Source organism: Brienomyrus brachyistius, chromosome 6, assembly GCF_023856365.1.
Source record: "Brienomyrus brachyistius isolate T26 chromosome 6, BBRACH_0.4, whole genome shotgun sequence".
NCBI classification, from domain to species: domain Eukaryota; kingdom Metazoa; phylum Chordata; class Actinopteri; order Osteoglossiformes; family Mormyridae; genus Brienomyrus; species Brienomyrus brachyistius.
In genome coordinates, this window is record NC_064538.1 from 21,048,819 (window position 1) to 21,067,434 (window position 18,616).

The window sequence follows — 18,616 nt, forward strand, 5'->3', positions numbered from 1 at the left end:
GCTAAAACGTTTGGACTCATTACATTTATAAACAGCAGTCGGCCAAACGTTTACTTTTCAACTTGTGTCCAAAAAGAAAAGACGCCTAAAAATAATGCAGGTCTGCATTATTTTTAATGATTTGAATTCACTTCAGAATAACATTAACACATAGCAGAACGAATTATTAAACAAATTATATAAATACTCTGTGTACATACTACCCAAAACTGTTACATCCAACTTCATTAAACTAAAAAATAAAAATCTAAAAAACGGGACCTCAGATGGCGGGTAGCTCTCGTCCAATGGTGCGCTGTAAATGTAGATTAGCTTCCTTTAAAACGACTTAAAGATGCAATGAAAGAAACTCTAAAGGTAAAAAAAGACAAAATGCCAAACTGCAAAACTCCAAATCTATATTTACAAGTGAACGCAATTACATTTCAACTCAAGCACAGAAGTCAGAGTACACTTCCAAGCATAGTTCCAGGCATACAGTATGACTTGTAATAAATATATTGCAATGCTCACATATCCAGATATTCCAGCTGTAACAAAATGAATATTTCTACCACTGCCATGTTCAGAAATTGCTCAAAACGTGTAGGAGTGTACTTCATTCTGCAGAAACAGGACGCTTCCTACAATATGCATAAAAGGCATGTGGAAGGAACAATAAAACATTTCCAACTAAGTGTCAGAGTGTGACTTAGACAGGACAAAACCAGCCCTTGTATCGTCTTAGTTATGCTTACTTCTATTTTGTGTCTGGGATAAATCTCGCTATCCGAGACGTGTGTTTGGGGGCAGTGTTGGAGATAGCAGCTGCCGCCATTTCTCAGTGTTAAAATGTCCAGGGATCTTGAAACAAGAATTGCGCTACAGACACATGGATGACAAAACATTCAGAAAATGCACACAAAATAAAATGTAACGAATTGGGCTGGAGAATGTATTAGATATGGCTCAGATCAGGAACGATTATTCACAGGAACATTTTTATATTTTGGGAAAAAAAGAGGTCATCTAGCAATGCTGCGGTTTTTCATTTCCATTTTCTACATTTTAGAAATGAATTATGCAAGTTACCCTGTGATACAATCTGGACCAAATATAAACACACATGTACGAGGTGGACATCACCCACCACAGTTCACTTGAAATTATTCTTAATCCAAGCTAATAATTACAGCAAAAAAAGAAAATTATAAATGAACCCCCTATCTGAATACAGTGATTTAAACAAATAAAAATACACATTTTTTTTTCAGCCAGGAATTTATGGCTATAAGTGGTTTCAAGTTTAGTTCCAGCAAAAAAATGGGGGAGACAGAACTCAATAGTTCTTATAAAACCCTCACACAGAAAAACATATGAAACTAACTTTACATTTTAAAGGGTTAATACTCTCCGACGACGAACGACACAGGAAATGACCTAATTAGACACGCAGAACCTAATCGGTGATCTCTGCAGTATTCCCTGCAATGAAAGTCTTTCTCGATCACCAATTGATAAATGCCAAAGGGACGAACATGTCCAGAAATGTTTTTACATTCAAGAAATACAAAACGAAAGCAAAATAAATAAACCCAAACGCATAAATGCTGCCAAGAAAACAAAAACATTCAAATATCAAAACATCTCATTATTTATATTTATTTGTATATAAAGTGTGTAACCAACATTCCCTAAAAGCACAGTTTTTGATGATGCTCAATGGCAGACCTGATACTCTCTCAGCTAAAGCCAGACTCCACCTGAGAAAGGTTTCTGCATCACCGGCAGCGCCGCAGTCCCTGACGAGTTTATTACTGACGGCCGAAGCTGACCGTTCAGATGGTGAGGATCTAATTGTGGTGGCAGACGGCAGTTAATTAAATACTACTTCAAGGACAAAAGGAGGTCATGGAAACAAAAACGACACCCCAGGAAGCGTTTAAAAAGGCACAGTGTTGCCCCGAGGTTCCCCCCCCCCCCCAGGTGTCGTGCAAAGGCACCCAGGCTAGTTTAACGGGCCACACCGAAAATGGGTGAAGCCACATCAAAACAATTAATTCCTGCAATCTATAAGTTTGCTAAACATTCAATCACAGTCAATTAAAAAAAAAAAAAAACAATATGCATCCTGATGCGTGGATTTGAGTGTTTCAGTGGTTCTGTACAACCCAAATACACCGAGAGACAGTGTGATGAATCAAACTGCGCAACAAAGCAGCAACCAAGTTTCGGCATTCTCCTATAGGTCATTTGTTCAACAAGGATGTCCCCTAGCTAGGGTCGGACTAATGGTTGAGGGCCGAGACCCCACAACCATCCTCCGTTTAAGTTTATTATATCGTGATGTCAAACACAATGTTGCTTAACGCCCATGTATGAACTCCTTAGATGATATGACATGTGTGCTGGGATGGACAGTGGCTTGTAGTCTGGGACTAAAGTCAAAAACTCAAGCAGCAACCAAAAAAAAAATAATTCAAATGAAATCTACTCCCTAATCACTCAAATTTTATTTTCCCCAAAGTTCTCTAAGCACATACATCTTATAATTCACATCTGATGTGCTCATGCTAAAGTCTTGAAAATGCAATATGCAGATATGCACAATGTAATACATCTCATTAGCAATGCCAACACCGTTCAGAGTAGTGTTTGCAGACACACGCGGGTCACAGCTTATGTCATTGGGTTACGTCTTCCTTTCCGGCAAAGTCCTCGCGTCGTGACGCATGGATGACGTTGGCTGCATGGGATCTTTAGCGGTCTTTGGACCTTGAATGAGTTGGATGGGGGGGGGGGGGGGGGGGGGGGGGAAGAGAGAAAACATTCATTTTAACATCAGTTCCCCCAGGGCATAACAATTGAAAGCAATTTACAGTAAGTACAGAGAGGTCAATCAAGGAATTTACCATCATCTGACAAATGATGTTCTAAGCATGCTTATCAGTAGGTCCACAGCGTGCATTACTCATAGGGCTGAAATTGTGTCTCCTTTGTAGCACGTTATTCGGGTAATGTTGATAGAGCAATGGCCTATTTCCTAGGAAGAGAGGGGAAACTGCTCGATTAAATGCGTCGCCGAGTGCATCAGAGAGGTGCTTTAAAAAGCAGAGCGGTGGAATATTTAGGGAGAGAGATTGGGGCATTTCCCCAGAAATGAGGGGACCCAGAAACACCAAGCGACACAGACAAGCAAGCTTTCTCAGCGCCGCGGGTCAAAGAACTCCAAGAGGGTACGGGATTGGACATGAGAGCTCAGGTTGGTGGTGGAGAGCAGGGCTGACAAGTAGAGGGTCTCGAATGTGAGCCCCCTCCTCCCCAAACACGCCCCACCACCAACTGGCGAAAGCCACAGAAAGTACACGAGGCGCTGCGGCGAACAGCCCTGTACAAGGGCGCCGGGTGGATTACCTTGGACTGGCTGCTGACCCCGAACACATTGGCTCATTAGCACCAACGCAGGCGGCATGCGTCAACAGCTGTAGCGTTGCAAGCCTCCCACCGCTGCCTCAGTGGACGCAGCATAAGAATGCCTTACTACCACAAGATGTATTTTTTATAGACTTAAAAATTTAAAAACACAATTAACCGTGCTTGCATATTGTAAATCGCTCCCTAAATGACACATTGCACAAAGCTTCCAGGGAAAATATGAAGCACATGCTAAGTGTCAGTTTGATTCCTGCCGAATCACGTGACGCGCCATTCTCAAAACAGCCAAGTGTAAGCCACGTGGCCGCACTGCAGTGACGCAAGGCGCAACGGAAACGCACAGGCAGGAAATCATGAAAGGAAACGCGAATGAACTGGGTCTGCAGTCAGCCAATGCGGGAGAGGAGGAAAAAAAAAAAACCACATCCAAAAAAATGGGTCTGGAGAGCATGCTGGGGGGGGGGGGGCGGTTACAGTAATAGTGGGTCATCCTGGGCCGGGTGCCAGTTTCTGGGCCAGGGACGAGCCCCTTAGCCTTCAGCGAGCGGAGCTGCTGATCTGTACTCATGGCTCTATGATGTAGAATAATTTGCGCTCAGAGCAAAGGTCACTACACTGATTTTCCTGGGGAGGAAATGAAAAGCCCCAAAGCCGCAGAGTCGGGGGATAAGTGGGGGTGCCGAGCTGCAGGCTTTGCTGTGCCGCACCACTTATAAATGTTCTCCAGTAAGATCCTGAAGGGCCTGGCGAATCTGACCGGGGAACAAGCCGATCACACCCGTCTGCTGTGCTATCGGAAAGGCAGAATTCTCACACACACACACACACACACACACACACACACACACACACACACACACACACACACACACACACACACACACACACACACACACACACACACACACACACACACACACACACACACACACACACACACCTTTCCGATGGATAGTTTTGAGCCTCTTCTATTAAGGATACCAACACAGATATTCACCAGCATGGAATTGCTCTGGCTACGCGGCGTCACAAAAGAAGAGCAGTTTAGGAAATAACCTCATTACTAACCTCATTTTCATTTCTTTAAAAATCACAAGTCTGCAGGGGCCAGAAAAGCACGACTGAGCAGCTCCACTTTAACCACACAGTTAGCAATCTGCACATATAACTGAGATACTGTGGGAAATGCTTGATAAAACACTCAAGAAACATGATGCTGTAACATTATTGGCAGACATTAGTGAATCCCAAACACTGCAGAGCACTACAGCGAACAGATACCCAACCGGCTATCGTATTTTAAACCAGTCAGCTTTCAGATAATACCTAAGCTGATAAAAGCTTAAGCAAATACAGCAACCCGTTACAATGTATTGCTGTAATAAATTACCATTTATTACTTGACATATAGACACTACACAGCCTATCAATTTAGTTACACTAATGCAACAAAACCTTGGCAACAGCAAAGCGAGCTAAAGCTAGCTATCTGCACAACATGCTAATCTCCCGCTATTAAGCTGGACCAGAATACTTCAGGCTTGTTTAAATACTGAGCCATCACAAAAACTGCCTCGTAAAGTGGCGTTTCCTTCTGAATCCAATTCAAAAAGCCATTTCGGTAAATACTCTGAGAGTCAGGTACAACAATCTGTTTAGAGACGAGTCTGATGGAACCAGGAACTGCCCAAAATGAAGCGCTACATTTGTTGCCAATGTGACATTTTTTTCTAGCGCTTATCTGAAAGCTTTGCAGGCATTTTTAACTGAGCTTAAACTTGTCCTTGGCTTTCCACCCCCATTTACTTATCCCCCCCCTTCCCCACACACAAACTACATTTATATACTGCATATATAAAAGTTTAAAGTACGGACTTTTGTGTCAAATGACTATTCTTATTACAGCAGAATTTGTAACATGCTATTTTTGGACAGTTTACTAGGTTCATGGATCTAAATATTTTATAAATTAATTTAGAATAAAATTGAGTAACTTTATGCACTGAGTGGGCTTAGAACATTGAAGACTCTGCTCAAAATCAAGACCCCCTATTATAATGAGGAAGAGATACGACACCCATCTGGTCTAAATGAGAACCTATTTCTTAGCGACAGCAGAGCCCAGCAGCAGCTTGCTTGCAGGTTTCGAGGTGAGAGAAGCCTGGGCACCAAGGAGACACCAAGCAGAGGAGAGCCCAGCAACAGCTTCAATAAGCGGGACACGCTCACCTGCTGCGGAGGACAGGACGCCCCCGTGGCTGGACCCAGCCACGACAGGATGGTAGAGGGAAGCCAGGTCGCTGGGGCTGTATGACCTCAGGATGTTGATCACGTTCCAGTCCGTCTCTCCTGCTGCCCCAGGGGCCGAGGGCTGAGGCATTTTAGAGGCGGGGCTTCTGGGCGCCGGGGCTCTGATGTTACTATTCTTCCCCGGGGGCAGCAGTCGGCCGTGGACGTCACCCTGCCGGGCCTCGCCTGCTTCCGGATCCCGCGCCGTGGTGCCGGAGAACTTCCGCCTCTTGCCGTGTGGCTCCCCGTAGTCCATCTGCGAGAGGCTGCCGAAGCGGGCGGACAGGCACGAGCGCATGGCGTCCGCGGGCCAGGCGGCACCATTCCGGGCCTGCCGGGCCTTCTGACCGGGCCCGTTGTGATCCGGGTGGCTCGGCCTGGCGCCCACAGCCACGCTGTCCCGTCGATAGTTGCCATTCGGTTCCGGGTGCCGCTCTGGTAACCTGGTAATCTCTGGCCGGGCGGGACGGCAGGGCTCCGCCAACAGCGAGTGCCTGACGGCCTGGGAGGGCAGCGAATGCTGGCTGGGGGGGGCCGGCGGCTTCTCGGTGGGCTTGCCGGACTGAGGGGGTGGGGATTTAGTCCGGCGGGGGTGCCTGCTGTAGGGGGGCTGCAGCGGGGCGACATCCTTGCCCTCCAGGGCAGGGGGGCAGCCTGTGTGGCGCCTCAGCTTGAAGGCCGCCAATGACAGGCGGGGCCGCTTCTTCCTGGCCGCATCCCCATTCTCCTTATGAGCGAGCGCCTTGTGCATCAGCAAGACTTCTGGGTAGAGGGTCTTAAAGGTGCAAAGGGGACAGGCGCTGGTGACCAACGAGCTCCTCGGCAACGTCACCATGGCGACGGAAAGCGACATCTTGACGGACAGGTTTAAGGGCAACTCTCCGCATTCCTGGTCGTTGCCAGATGCCTCCTCCTCCTTGGGGGAGGCGCCGCAGACGGCGCTCTGAGAGGCCCCCGTACTCGCCTTCTCCAGGTCGCTGGGCCCCTTCTCCTCCACTTCACTCACCCCTCCCAGGCAGGGGGCACCATTGCCCGTCAGTGCAGCCTCAGTGCTTCCAGCCACCGCGGAACACACCTTCTCCTGGGAGTCCTCCGGAGGGGGAGACGCCGACGCCGATTTGACACACGGCCCCGTTTCGGGCATGTCCTTGTGGCGTCGGTCTAGGTGATACCGGAGGGAGGTCTTCTGAGCCGCGGCGTAGTCACAATGTTCACATTTATAAGGTTTCTCACCTGCAGGAAACAGACGGTAAAAGCGGCGTCAGGCAAGCAGGACCGGCTGGACCAGGCTTGGTCTGGCCGTCTGGCATTCCAGCAACCTTTACACCTCCCCCGAACCCTCCCCTGCTCAGCAAAATTCACTGGCTTGTCTGTATGGTGGGCCTGCCTGCTCACACAGCCAATTTTTAATCCCAGTCTAGCCTTGGACCAAAAAGAGTAACTTCAGCAGCCAATCGGCTACCGTTTCAGATTTTTAATGGGCAAAACATTTTAAGAATCTCAATTTTAAGCTTCAAAAATTCAAGAACTGCCAAGTAAAGACTACCACGGCAAATAAGGCAATTACGGATGGATGGCTAACATCCTGCAAGAACAGGTAAGTAACAACTTGAAACAGCAGTTCAGCATCTAGTAGATGCTCTAGATGTTCTGCTCTACAAGAGCAAAGTTAAATGAGGATATTTTAGAAGAGTCACGAATTACACATTCTACCTGTCTGAATAACTCGTGCATGCAGTCAGGCACCCCAAATGCCAACGAGAGAGGGTGCAGTAGTAAACAGGAAAACCCGCAGTAATTTTTTTTTTTTTTTAAATCACTTCAATACATTCGAAGCTGAAACAGTCTTTCATCTGCCATTTTTTTGCTGCATTACATACAACTTAGCATTTAAAACACACAATAACTGTTGGAACAGCCAAGTCAAAGCCAAAGTGTGCCAAGAAGAACAGGTGTTCTGAAAAACCACCCATCCTCAAGTAATAGTGAGCTTAACCTGTATGCGTCCTGAGGTGAATATTGAGGTAATAATTGGAACGGAAAGACTTTCCACAGTAACTGCATTCCTTTGAGGGTGCGAGAATCTTCAGCTTTGACGGGTCAAAGCCATCTTCACTTTTATCTGTGGCACACAGAGAGACAAAGGTTATATTTTTACAACAAAGTTGCCGCTAGTGTTAGCTTCCTTCAGCGGTTATTCCATGATTTAACCAGTAGAGGGAGTTCAAACACAGAAAACTGGATGCAAGGAATCATGAGACACTTTCATCACAATCATTCTTTTTTTAAGAAAGATAAAATTAGTAGGGGAGAGAATAAAGCAACATTATCCAAATGCTAATGATGGCTTCATCTATTTTAAGAAAGAGAGGCAGTGAGACTGCCTTTTAGAACATTTTTTTTTTCCTTTTTTAACAGGTCGTGGTTTATCATGTGACATTTTCACAGCGTATCTGCAAGAGGCAGCCAAAATTAGCTTGTTTGCTACTCTTTACAATATGAGCAGCTCGGCCTTAACGGCAGCTTAATGCACTAGAGAAGGGAAAAAAAAAAAAAAAAACTACCGACGTCTGGGGAAGAACATCTTTTCCAACCTTACACACTTCCTTCTGCTTAGCTGCAAAAATTACCTTAAAACACACTTCGTTTTTACACTATTCTATTATTCTCCCCCAAGTTCCTCATTTCATATTCCACTGAATCATGCTCTTTTTAATTCTCTCAACATTTTGTTTTTACCCACTATGACAATCAATAACCGTTATTGATTCGCACGATTAACACCAGGTGGAATGAAGAGCAGCTTCCTTTACATTTACACGGCAGAGAAACCATCCAGAGAATGTTCAAAATGGTTTATTCTGGAAGTGAACCATGCGGTCATTCGACTCTGAGCCAATGAAAACTTCCATTCCCTATCGCAGGACCCCCCCCCCCCCGAACTTAATGCAGCTGCTGGTGCCTGGACTCTGATCTTTCACTTAATAGAAACCCTGGTTTCGCTGAGCACAGCCCCGGCTACTTGGCTTAGGGCAGAAGCCTGTTAATGGGAGAAAATTAGGGAAAAGCATCCACTGTATTTAACCCGAATGTAGCATAGGAAGGGTATAACACTCACTCACATACATAAAAGATGTATGAAATACAGGACAACTAAATACAAACCTACTAACACTGTGAATCATTTATCCCCTGGAGCTACATTAATTTTAAAGGCTTTTCAGTTAAAGGGCCGATTTAGTCATTTAAAACTGAATTAATCCGGAAAAGCACGGCAGCCTTCCCAAAGCACAGCGCAGTCGGTTCTCTTTGCAAAGCTACTACAGAGACACAGAAAGGGAACTTCGGCCCAGGGACCGCAGGGTGCTGAGGTGTGGCCCTTCTCCCTCTGGGTGAGACTGACACCGCAGGGTTTGGAGAGGCCAAGGCCCTTACCTGACTGACAGGCATCAGCCGGCCCACCCTCCTCTGACCCGTCCTCTGAGGCCTCCTCCACGCGGTCCAGCTGGCCGCCCTGCTTCCCATCCACAGATGTGGTGGGGCTCTCAGCACCGCCCCTGTCTTTCTTGTGCACCCTGGAGTGCAAGACCAGCTGGTGGTAGGTTCGAAACGTCTTGCCACAGTCCTTGCACCGGGTCGGCTTCTCTTTGGCCAACAACTTGGGGTCCGGCTCCGGCGACGGCGTCTCCCCGCCGAAGCGCTTCGACCTCAGCTCGCGCCTGAAGCTGTCCTTGGACTTGCTGCTACGGCCCCCGGACCAGATTTCTCCCAGCTCCTCCTTGTCCGAGCCAGAATCCTCGACGTCGGAGCCGGCATCGGGACCAAGCTCCTTGGCCAATCCTGGCCCCACGGCGATCTTGCCCTTCGTGGCCAGTTGCCAGGCCTGATAAGTGTTAAAGGGGTCCAGCTCGGCGATCCACCTAGCAGGCCTCTCCGGACGGGCGCTCGTGTCTGACGCCAGCGGCGGACGGAGCCCAAAGAGCTTCAGGAAGGACTGCTGGGAGAGCGAGGCCTCCTGTGAAACGCACGGCTCCGTGCATGCCCCCTCGTCTTCATTGGGGTCCGAGTCCCGGTTGTGCACCTTGCTGTGCTCTGCCAGGACGTCCTTATTGGGGAAGAAAAAGCCGCAGACCATGCACATGCGGTACGGGGAGCTGACGGCTGGCATGGCTGCCTGGTCCACCACCACATGGTTGATGGTGGCCGGGCTCTCCAGGTCCTGCTGTGCCTTGTTCCTGGCGCCGGCCTTGCCACCATGAGTCCTCATGTGGTTCTTGAGGAACCAGGGTTCCCGGAAACGTCTGCCACATAGGCCACAGCTATAGGTGAAGGAGTCCCTGTGCTTCCGCATGTGGGTCTCTAGCTCACTGGCGTCCTGTACGGCTTGGCCGCACACCATGCAGCTGAGGTCGTCGTCCGCCTCCGCCGCCGGGGGTCGCACTCGCTCGCTGGGGCTCAAGAACTCCGCCTCCACGCGCAGCACGGCCGGCCCGAACAACGTGGTGGGGTGCTGGGTGAGCACGTGCGGACTCAGCTCGTCCTGATGCTGGAATGTCTGGTCGCAGAACATGCAGTCGGCCGTCGGGCTGCCGTCGGCAGGCTTCTCGGCAACGGTGCCGTGTGGCGTCATGCTGGAGCCCGTGCCGGGCATGTTGGCGTTGGCATCGTTCAGAAGGTCCTGTCCTAGTCCGTCGGGACTCTCCATATACGATATCAGCGGGTGAGTGGGCATGGCTCACAGAGAACAGAAGCAATAATTGCCTGAAATTCAATTCGGAAGCCCCAGGAAAAAAAAAAAAAAAAAAAAAAAAAAAACTCAAAAATAGAGAAAATTTTAAGCAATTGATTTTGACCTTGTGGACAACAAGAGGGGAAAACAGGCCAGAAAAGTAATTTTCAAAAATCCTTTTGGCTTCCCGCTACGCATCACCGGAGCCCCGTTTACATACCGCCGCCAAAAACTTCACAAACGGCCATGAGTTCTGCCGCGAATCCCTGGCGAGAAAGTCGAGGCTTGACTATTAGTTATACCAGAGTCTGGGCTGACAGATTCTTATCTTGACACAGTCAGCAGTAGCTCGTCACATGTGGTACCTGTAAAGAAAAAAAGAGGAGGAGGGAAGGGCATTAGTTTAGGCCCTGCAACGCATTCATCTCGATACATCTGGAGAGAAGAAACTGGACACTACCACTATCATCTAGACACACTTTAGATGGAACAGGAAATAATACTTAACAGGTTTAACAAGCACATGCATTTCCTTAATGCAAAGACTTGATCCTGCACATTCTTTTGCAGGTATAAGGAATCCATGCAGCATGAACCTCAAGTTTAGCATGACTGATCTAACATGCGACTTCACACTTCCCCTGGTGGTCAGGTGGGGTGACTAACTTGCATACTGCAGAGTGAAACGACACCACAAGGGGAACGACGTGGGTCACCCGCTCGGATGAGAAGTTTCCTTAAACCCAAGAAAAGATACCAACACTGAAACCAAACAAGTTCCGACACCAGAAACCCGTCTGTAAAACAGCCACATTTATGACCTACAGAGACCTGGCATAGAAATATGAACAAACTACTGGGAACATTACAAAACTACAGGAAATCAATAGCTATAAATACGGCATAAACTACAAACACAAAAACACTAAACTAACAACTTGCTAACATAAAATATGAAATATCATCATTAAACCAGTACCATAAAGTAGCAATTTCTGCTAATGGCAAAAACAAACCTTACTGGATCTTATTTACATTTGCCTCATTTCAAAAGTCAGCTGTCAAGACAATGGGCTTCATTTCTGCTTTTCTGCCATCTCGACTGTATTGTGTTTGATCTAAGAGACTTAATCCTACAACTTCTGGAAGAGGAGGCGGCAAATGAGATATAAAAGCTAGGATACCTTCTCACCACATTTCTATCAAGGCAATGCGTCTTTACATAACTTTCACCAAACTACTGCTAAATCTAGAGACAAATATCCTGCAAACCGCATTTGCAGTTCGACAAGGCCACAAACATCTGCTTCTGACTGAAGACCACAAGAGAGAGGCTACTTCAATCCTGCACCCAGACATCCGAACGGGATGAACCAAAACGTGCAGCGAGACGTTTTCAAGTCAGATATCACACCGCTTTAAAAAAAAAAAAATCATATCACAGAAAGACACAAATATCCTGACTAAGGTTTCAATTCTACTGGAAAAAATTCCCCCCCCAGAGGTAAAGTTATGCTCAAAGGAGCTATTCTCTATGGTTTTAAAGTGACAGAGACAAAAAAAGGGGCAACATTCCTATTTTTACAAAACTTCCTCAGCGCCATCTTCACAAAGCAGAACGACACCAGCAGCTACACGCAGCACCACATAAAAAAAAGAAAGTGAAAGAGAGAAAGTCTACAAGCAGAGAGTGCAGCTTCCATTTTTATCCCGAGCCTTATCCAGCAGTTTAACACAAGTGCTGACAATACACCCTCCAAAATGGCATTTCTCATCGGGCTTGTCAAGGGCTGCAACATCCTCAAAACGGAAATAAGCTGCGGGATACTTCTGCCACGAAAAAAACAACCACCAAGAATTAAACCACACATATTGCTTGTGACTGAAATATTCCATTTTTATAAAAGTCATGTTTCACTTTGAAAAACACCAGGCTTTTAACACTTCATACAGGATCAAATAATCCACACACCATGCTGTGGGCATATCAAACACTCAGACAATGCCAGTAACAGTCATTTCAAAACCTATTTTTCCAATCCTCCCCACAGATGAATGACAAGCATGTTTACTGCCTGCCCGTTAGGTGTCTGCCCAAGGATCAAGTAAAACAAGTTTTTCTTTGCTTTTGCCCTCAACCTGGCAGCCCGCCAGCCCTATATGAGAAGCTCCAGTATCCATCCCACCTTCCGCTAAAGTTTACCACATTAACACATGGAGGCCAGAATTCAGCTCACACACACTTCAGTAAGAACACAGCAATCATCTACCTGAAGATTATATATATATAAATTATTATTTTCCATCTAAACATTTCACTTCAAAAAGTACATTCCTACTTTTTAAATATTGCGAAACATTTCATACGTAATCAGTACTATCATAGGAAGCAGAAAAATACACCCTGACTAATACAGAAGCAACTGAAAACTGGTGTAATCCCAAGACGCTGGTTTCTGCTGCAAGCAGGTCTAGGGGCCAGCTGTTGCTTCCCCTAATTCTTTTGTTGCAGGGCTCTCCATGAACCGCCTGGGACCCATACAAAAGAACAACGGCTTGTTACATTCTGGCAAAAATCATCTGAAGCTTTCGAGCATGATCCGAGGATAGAAAGAAGAAGAAGAAGGGGGGGGGGGAGAGAGAGAGAGAGAGAGAGAGAGAGAGGGGGGGAGAGAGAGAGAGAGAGAGAGACGTTATGCACAGCATACTATGCGGCCAAATGACTTAAAAATCCCACACGCCGAAAAAAAAGATCAAATACTCCACCAGGTGCTAATTCAACAAAGAAAGGAAGAAAAGAAAGTCATACAATGTGAATAATCCAGGAAAACAAACCAGGGAGCGAAGTTCGCCATTCGCGAATAGATGACACCCCTACCGTTTAACCGCAAACTTATTTTACTTCTCGGCTAGATAGTTAAACGTCTTAAAGCCCAATGTAGTTTTTTTCCAAACAATTCGCAGCAGCTTGATATGAACTTTAAAAGCAAACGGACTCGCCCTTCGTCCCGCCTAGGGAAATTATTCAATCGAAAAGAGTATTTTGTGTTATTATAGTATATGTAGAAAGTGCATGACACATAAAACCTGTTATTCTTGACGCAGCCAGGGAGCCCAAATCTAAGGGATCCTCAACACACCCATATGGGCTGATTGCGTGGATGCTTACGCTGTTACTATTGTGTTATTCGTGCTCTGGTGGCTTTTCGTAGACTTTTAAAGATACCAGAAAGCACTCATTCATTAGTCGGCGAGCGTTTACCTGCCGTTGTTCTACTCCTAAAATGAGCTTGTAACGTAACCCCCTTCAGCGCGCCGATCATTAGGCTTCATTCGAATATGTAGTAGGAAATGGAGCGTTATGACATGGAGACTTTCGAGCCGATGTGAAAGAAACACGCTTCTCCTTCGCCTCGAGACATGACCGCCAGGGAGCCGCGGGTCCTTGAAGGACAGCCAGGCTGAAAGCGGCGATCCCACTGCTTTCTGCCAGCTAGTGAAATATCGCTCATTTCCTGACACGTGTTTAAGCTTTTACTTTAATTTCTGCAGGAGCGCTGTACAAGTCAGTACATAATGAGTCATATTGACAAGAATCACACTCATACTTTTCATGTGTAATATATGAATACCTATATAAACTTGTATGCTTTGGGCATAGAAGTGCATATAATTATTATATCTGTGAAAGAAAAAAAAAAACATTCGTCGAGCTTTTACTGAACGCTATCAATTAAGCCTTTAAGTTTTCATTTTTAAAGTTCATATACAGTTTTGGTAAAGGAAGCATATACTGAGAAATTATTCTATATTATACAAAGAAAAACTAATTACCCATTATGTTCCGAAATCAAATGAAGACTCCGGGCACCCGCCTCTAACTAGTTGAAACTCAGAAGATAATGGCTATAGTGGTTCTTCAGATGCTCCCAGTACAGCAGGAGTAAGTTCATCTATCAGTTAACCAGCTAGCCAACTATTTCCGTATGTCAGCTTCCGTCTCAACTACTCGATATAATACTTACGACCCACTTAAGCTAATAGGTAGTGATGGCTATATGGGGAATAAGCCAAGTCATATGAACTAATGTACAACACAAGGCTGCTTTGTTATCAGCATATTACAGTAGTTTGCTGGATAATGTATAATGGCACGATTCGTCGGTATTGCCCTCCTGTCATATGTCTAATTGATTTATTAGTTAAAATGATGCGCAGTATTCGGTTTGCACGTGAACCGAGGCTCGCCGGCGCCGCACGTTCCGCTCGCAAGAGTGAATGAAGAAGCGCGCGGCAGAAAGTTACAAACAAGGTGCTGCGCCTCGCGAGGATGCACCGCTCGCCTGTTAGCTAAGCTAGCTACCGATAGAAGAATGGCTCACAAACCACATAAAGAAAAGCACTTACCGATACCCACCAGCATTTTAACAGACCACATAGAGCACGCCCTAAACGAACACTAATAGCTCTCTCACTTCTCTTAAAGTAAAACAACTAACTTTTTTTCCCTTCTTCTCTCCCGATATGTACTTCAGCCAACTTGTAGCTAGCTAGCGTTAGCGACTCTGTGTTTGTAAATCTCACACTATGCAGCTGTTGCACTCCTAGGCGCGCACTCCCCAGCCAACGACCGTCGCGGCGCGTGCACATCCAGCGCTGCAGGGGTGATCACGTGTCCGCAACTTGTTCACCGGTGCTTAATTATTCCATTATTCTTTCGTCTGTTTCATTTCTACGCTTCTTTTGGAGTAGAATGAGGTGGAGTAATAGAGCATACACCTGGCGCACAATAGACGTGTTTGTATAAAGTTTGGGAGGCATTTCTTCACTATACATAAACTGACGAAGTGCAATAAATTTGTTTTGCAGTTATTCATAGATATATGGCATACTGATTGACGTTATCTAATCTATATATAATACACAAGATATTGTGTGTATATATAGCAGAATACATATAGGATATTATATATAGAGTGAACTGCCCACGAATTGCAAGTGAAGAAAGGGCACCGTTATAGAGAAAACCTCAAAAATGACTCGATTAACACACAACTTGGTACCAAAGTTTCACTATTAAAGAAAACTTAAATAATCTTGTGCTGTTATTCCAACAAAGGCTTAGTAAATGCTACCTGTTTACAATTATAGCTTATAGTGTTAAACCTCATTGTCTTGTCCCTCTTTAATAATCTATATTGCTAGTTTTAAAACAGCAGGAAACTATCTTGAGAATGGGGCAGCTGATGCCGTTTACATGTACACGGCACTGCTCCCTCAGCACCCCATTGGGGAATGGGGGAGGGGCCGGGAACTGTGGTTCTTGCAGTTACATGTGGGGCTTCCCAACATCATCCACGTCCAGCTCCTTAAAAGCTACCAAATGCATGTGCCTGAGTAGCTCCTTTCTAAGACGTATGTGCTTTGTTGACATTTATATTTGTTTTGGAGGTTCATTCCAAAGGGTTTAACAAACTGACTTTACGTCTTTACATCTCTGGCAGTATTAGTAAGAATAAAAAGTGGAAGAGGAACTTTGCCTTAAACGACTTGTCTTTATGGCGCTTTTATGGTCAAATGAACAATAGCACAGCAAAGTGTCACCTTACTTTCTGTTAGTAAGTGCATGTAACTTTACAAACGAGTAGGACTGAGTAATGCTTGTTTCCATTTAGTTTTGACTCGTGTGCTTCAGGAAGTATCTGGGTTTCTACCAAGAGATTAACATTTCCTCTTTGGCAGCCTTTAAAAATAGTAAGAGTTGCCTTCTGAGAAATCAATCATATATAATTATCAAAGTAAGCAATAATAATTCACTTCAACTTTATTATCTTCAAGTGAATTACTCCACTAACTAATAAAAAGAGATTACCCACGATTTGTACTGTAATTAGTCATATCTGTCTTTATGGGACTGACTTATACCTGGTTTCACAATCACGATGTTATACAGCAAGCAGGCTTGTTATAAAATGAGAAGAATTGCAGTCATGAGTCCGACGGACGCCGTTCTGTAATACGCTGCTGTTGTGAAGTGAATGTCTGTTTGGCTCTTTCTGCCTGCTGGTTCCTCTGCTTTCTGGGAACTCGCCTGTACTTCTAGAAAGTGGGGACGGTGACCATTCAGTTCAAAACAAAATGAAGGTGTTTTTGAGTCACAAAACGAGAATACTTTATATCAAGGCTATTCGGATTCGTACATACAGGTATGGAAACAAATTATGAATTTGTCATTTCTGTGTAATCACATTCTGCTATATTTACAACTAAATCTCCGAAGACCCCATTCCATTTTAAATAAAAATAGCGACATACTAATTCGGTATTGGTACATAAGCCGTTTGGCTTATGTACCAATACCGAATTAGTATGTCGCTATTTTTATACGACGAGTGTTTTTTTTTTTTGTAAAACTATGCTGGCATTCCTATTATATATGAAATATATAAAATACATTTTATACCGTGGTTAGTGAAGGACATGCTGCCCAGCCTCCGTCATTAGTCAAAATCTTAACTAAACATTTATTTATATGTTTATGTTTTATTTTCAGATCTATATTACTTTCATGGTTTTTTTTTATTTATTTAGGTAAACAAAGCCTTTTATCAAAACGAGACGTAAAGAGAAAATGAAATTTTACAACTTGATACAATATTCAACAGATGAAGCCGGGACATATGTTTGTTATAGGATTAATCACATCGTCATTATACAAACTAGCAAAACTCTTTCAGAAGCGATGGCTTATTTTTAACCAGCTGAGCTTTACTGTGATTGATCTGGATGCAGTTTATCTTGGACACAGAAGTTCTGTGCTCTTAATCAGATTTGATCACAACTGCGAACTGTCAGTAACTGCCCAGTGTTTACAGTTAATCACCCTGGTTGCTCTGCCTAAGTGGTATTCCATGCATGTCAAAGCACAGAAGTCCCATCCCCCACACCAATATCCAGCTGACTGCCAGAAAAAGACTTGTTTCAAGTTGTCTATGTTGTTCATTAGTTTCACTAATAGCTATTTTTCTTACACAAGTCTTGGGCACCTTGCTTCCACCTCCTGACCCTACAATTTTTGATGGCCACCATTTTGTGTGGAAAGAGAGGCTTGTTTTCCGATCTCTCCAGCCAAGAAAAAGCCATCTGATGAAAGAGAAAAAAAAATGTTTGTTCCTGACAGGAGACTTTGGTTAGAAGTCACCCCCTTTTAGCTTAAGCAGCACTTTTCCTGACAGCAGCAACCTGTTCTTATGTTCAATGACACGCTTCCCCAGAATTCAGATAAATATCACTGGACTATTGATGAGAATCTCAGTGAGAATTTGGGGGGGGGGGGGGGGGGGAGGGGGGGGGGGGAGTGTACCTTGCATCATCCAGTCATTTAGAAGAATATCGTGATTAGGTACATATCAACAAATCATTACATTTTTGTGGTATATATGCACAGTTTTATAAAATGCACAATGAATGATTTTAAGACCTGGCAATCAACTACCAGATTAGCACAAATAGATTACATTTTAACAACTAAGCAATTATATCGAGTGAAATCGCGTACCCTGTGCCCTCCACATGGAACACTCTAGCATGGGTAGAGCTTGGCTTGCATAACACCACCAAAGCACCTATTGCCACAAGCAATGGCCAGAGCTCTCAGCTGAGTTTCCCAGATGCCCACATGAGGAACCACGAACACCCGTCGCTCTACACTCGCCAGGCACCTCCAGCAGCCAACTGGACCATCGCCTCCCATCTTTTCTCTGCTAGCTGACATAGACAGACAGCAAGCCCATACCCACTGGAGGTGCTGCACTCTGGTCGATATGAAGGCTTGTCCCCATAAATATAATTATACCCCCGATGACCCGGGGAGAACATTCCAGACACGGGAGCTATCGAGACTCAAGCCCAAATCCCGCAGGTGAGAAGCAACAGCATTAACGAATTGATCGATTTATTTTAATTATTTGTTACGTAACTGTGTAGATAATTTCTCATTTACTAATATACAAACACATTACGTAGAATTATGTACTGAAACATTTCCTTGATTTGGGTAAAAGAAAAGTAAAGTCTAAAACAAATTTACAAAATAACAGAATAGCCATTTTCTCTACAGATAAAAGTAGGGGTCATTGGGTTGTACATTATACACAAACGAGCTTAACACAGAGTATTCTGCAT

The 18,616-nt window shown here is 44.9% G+C and overlaps 1 protein-coding gene across 10 annotated transcripts; it reads right to left on the reverse strand.

Annotated features, from left to right (window-relative positions):
* Window positions 1-381: 381 nt before the first annotated feature.
* znf217 (zinc finger protein 217) lies at window positions 382-15,127 on the reverse strand. 10 transcript variants are annotated; one of them, XM_049016236.1, is made up of 7 exons: window positions 14,840-15,010; window positions 10,653-10,797; window positions 9,139-10,464; window positions 7,700-7,825; window positions 5,644-6,936; window positions 2,892-3,022; window positions 382-2,754 (listed from the first exon to the last, which is right to left on the reverse strand). In XM_049016236.1, the coding sequence occupies exons 3-6, from the start codon at window positions 10,433-10,435 to the stop codon at window positions 2,913-2,915; spliced, it is 2,826 nt and encodes a 941-aa protein (XP_048872193.1). In that variant the 5' UTR covers window positions 10,436-10,464; window positions 10,653-10,797; window positions 14,840-15,010; the 3' UTR covers window positions 382-2,754; window positions 2,892-2,912. The 10 variants fall into 10 exon arrangements, with proteins under 10 accessions (XP_048872193.1, XP_048872198.1, XP_048872197.1 ...); XM_049016241.1 differs by lacking the exon at window positions 14,840-15,010 and adding exons at window positions 10,941-13,018; window positions 13,695-14,172 and having other exon boundaries at window positions 9,139-10,797; XM_049016240.1 differs by lacking the exon at window positions 14,840-15,010 and adding an exon at window positions 15,017-15,127 and having other exon boundaries at window positions 9,139-10,797.
* Window positions 15,128-18,616: the final 3,489 nt, after the last annotated feature.

Coding starts and splice junctions, on each gene's coding strand:
- znf217 (XM_049016240.1), bottom strand. CDS start 10,435: ATGCCCACTCACCCGCTGATATCGTATATGGAGAGTCCCGACGGACTA. Junction 6,937..7,699: donor TCACCTCAGGACGCATACAG/GTTAAGCTCACT, acceptor TGTTTCCTGCAG/GTGAGAAACCTTATAAATGT. Junction 3,023..5,643: donor CGTCCTGTCCTCCGCAGCAG/GTGAGCGTGTCC, acceptor CTCTCTTCCTAG/GAAATAGGCCATTGCTCTAT.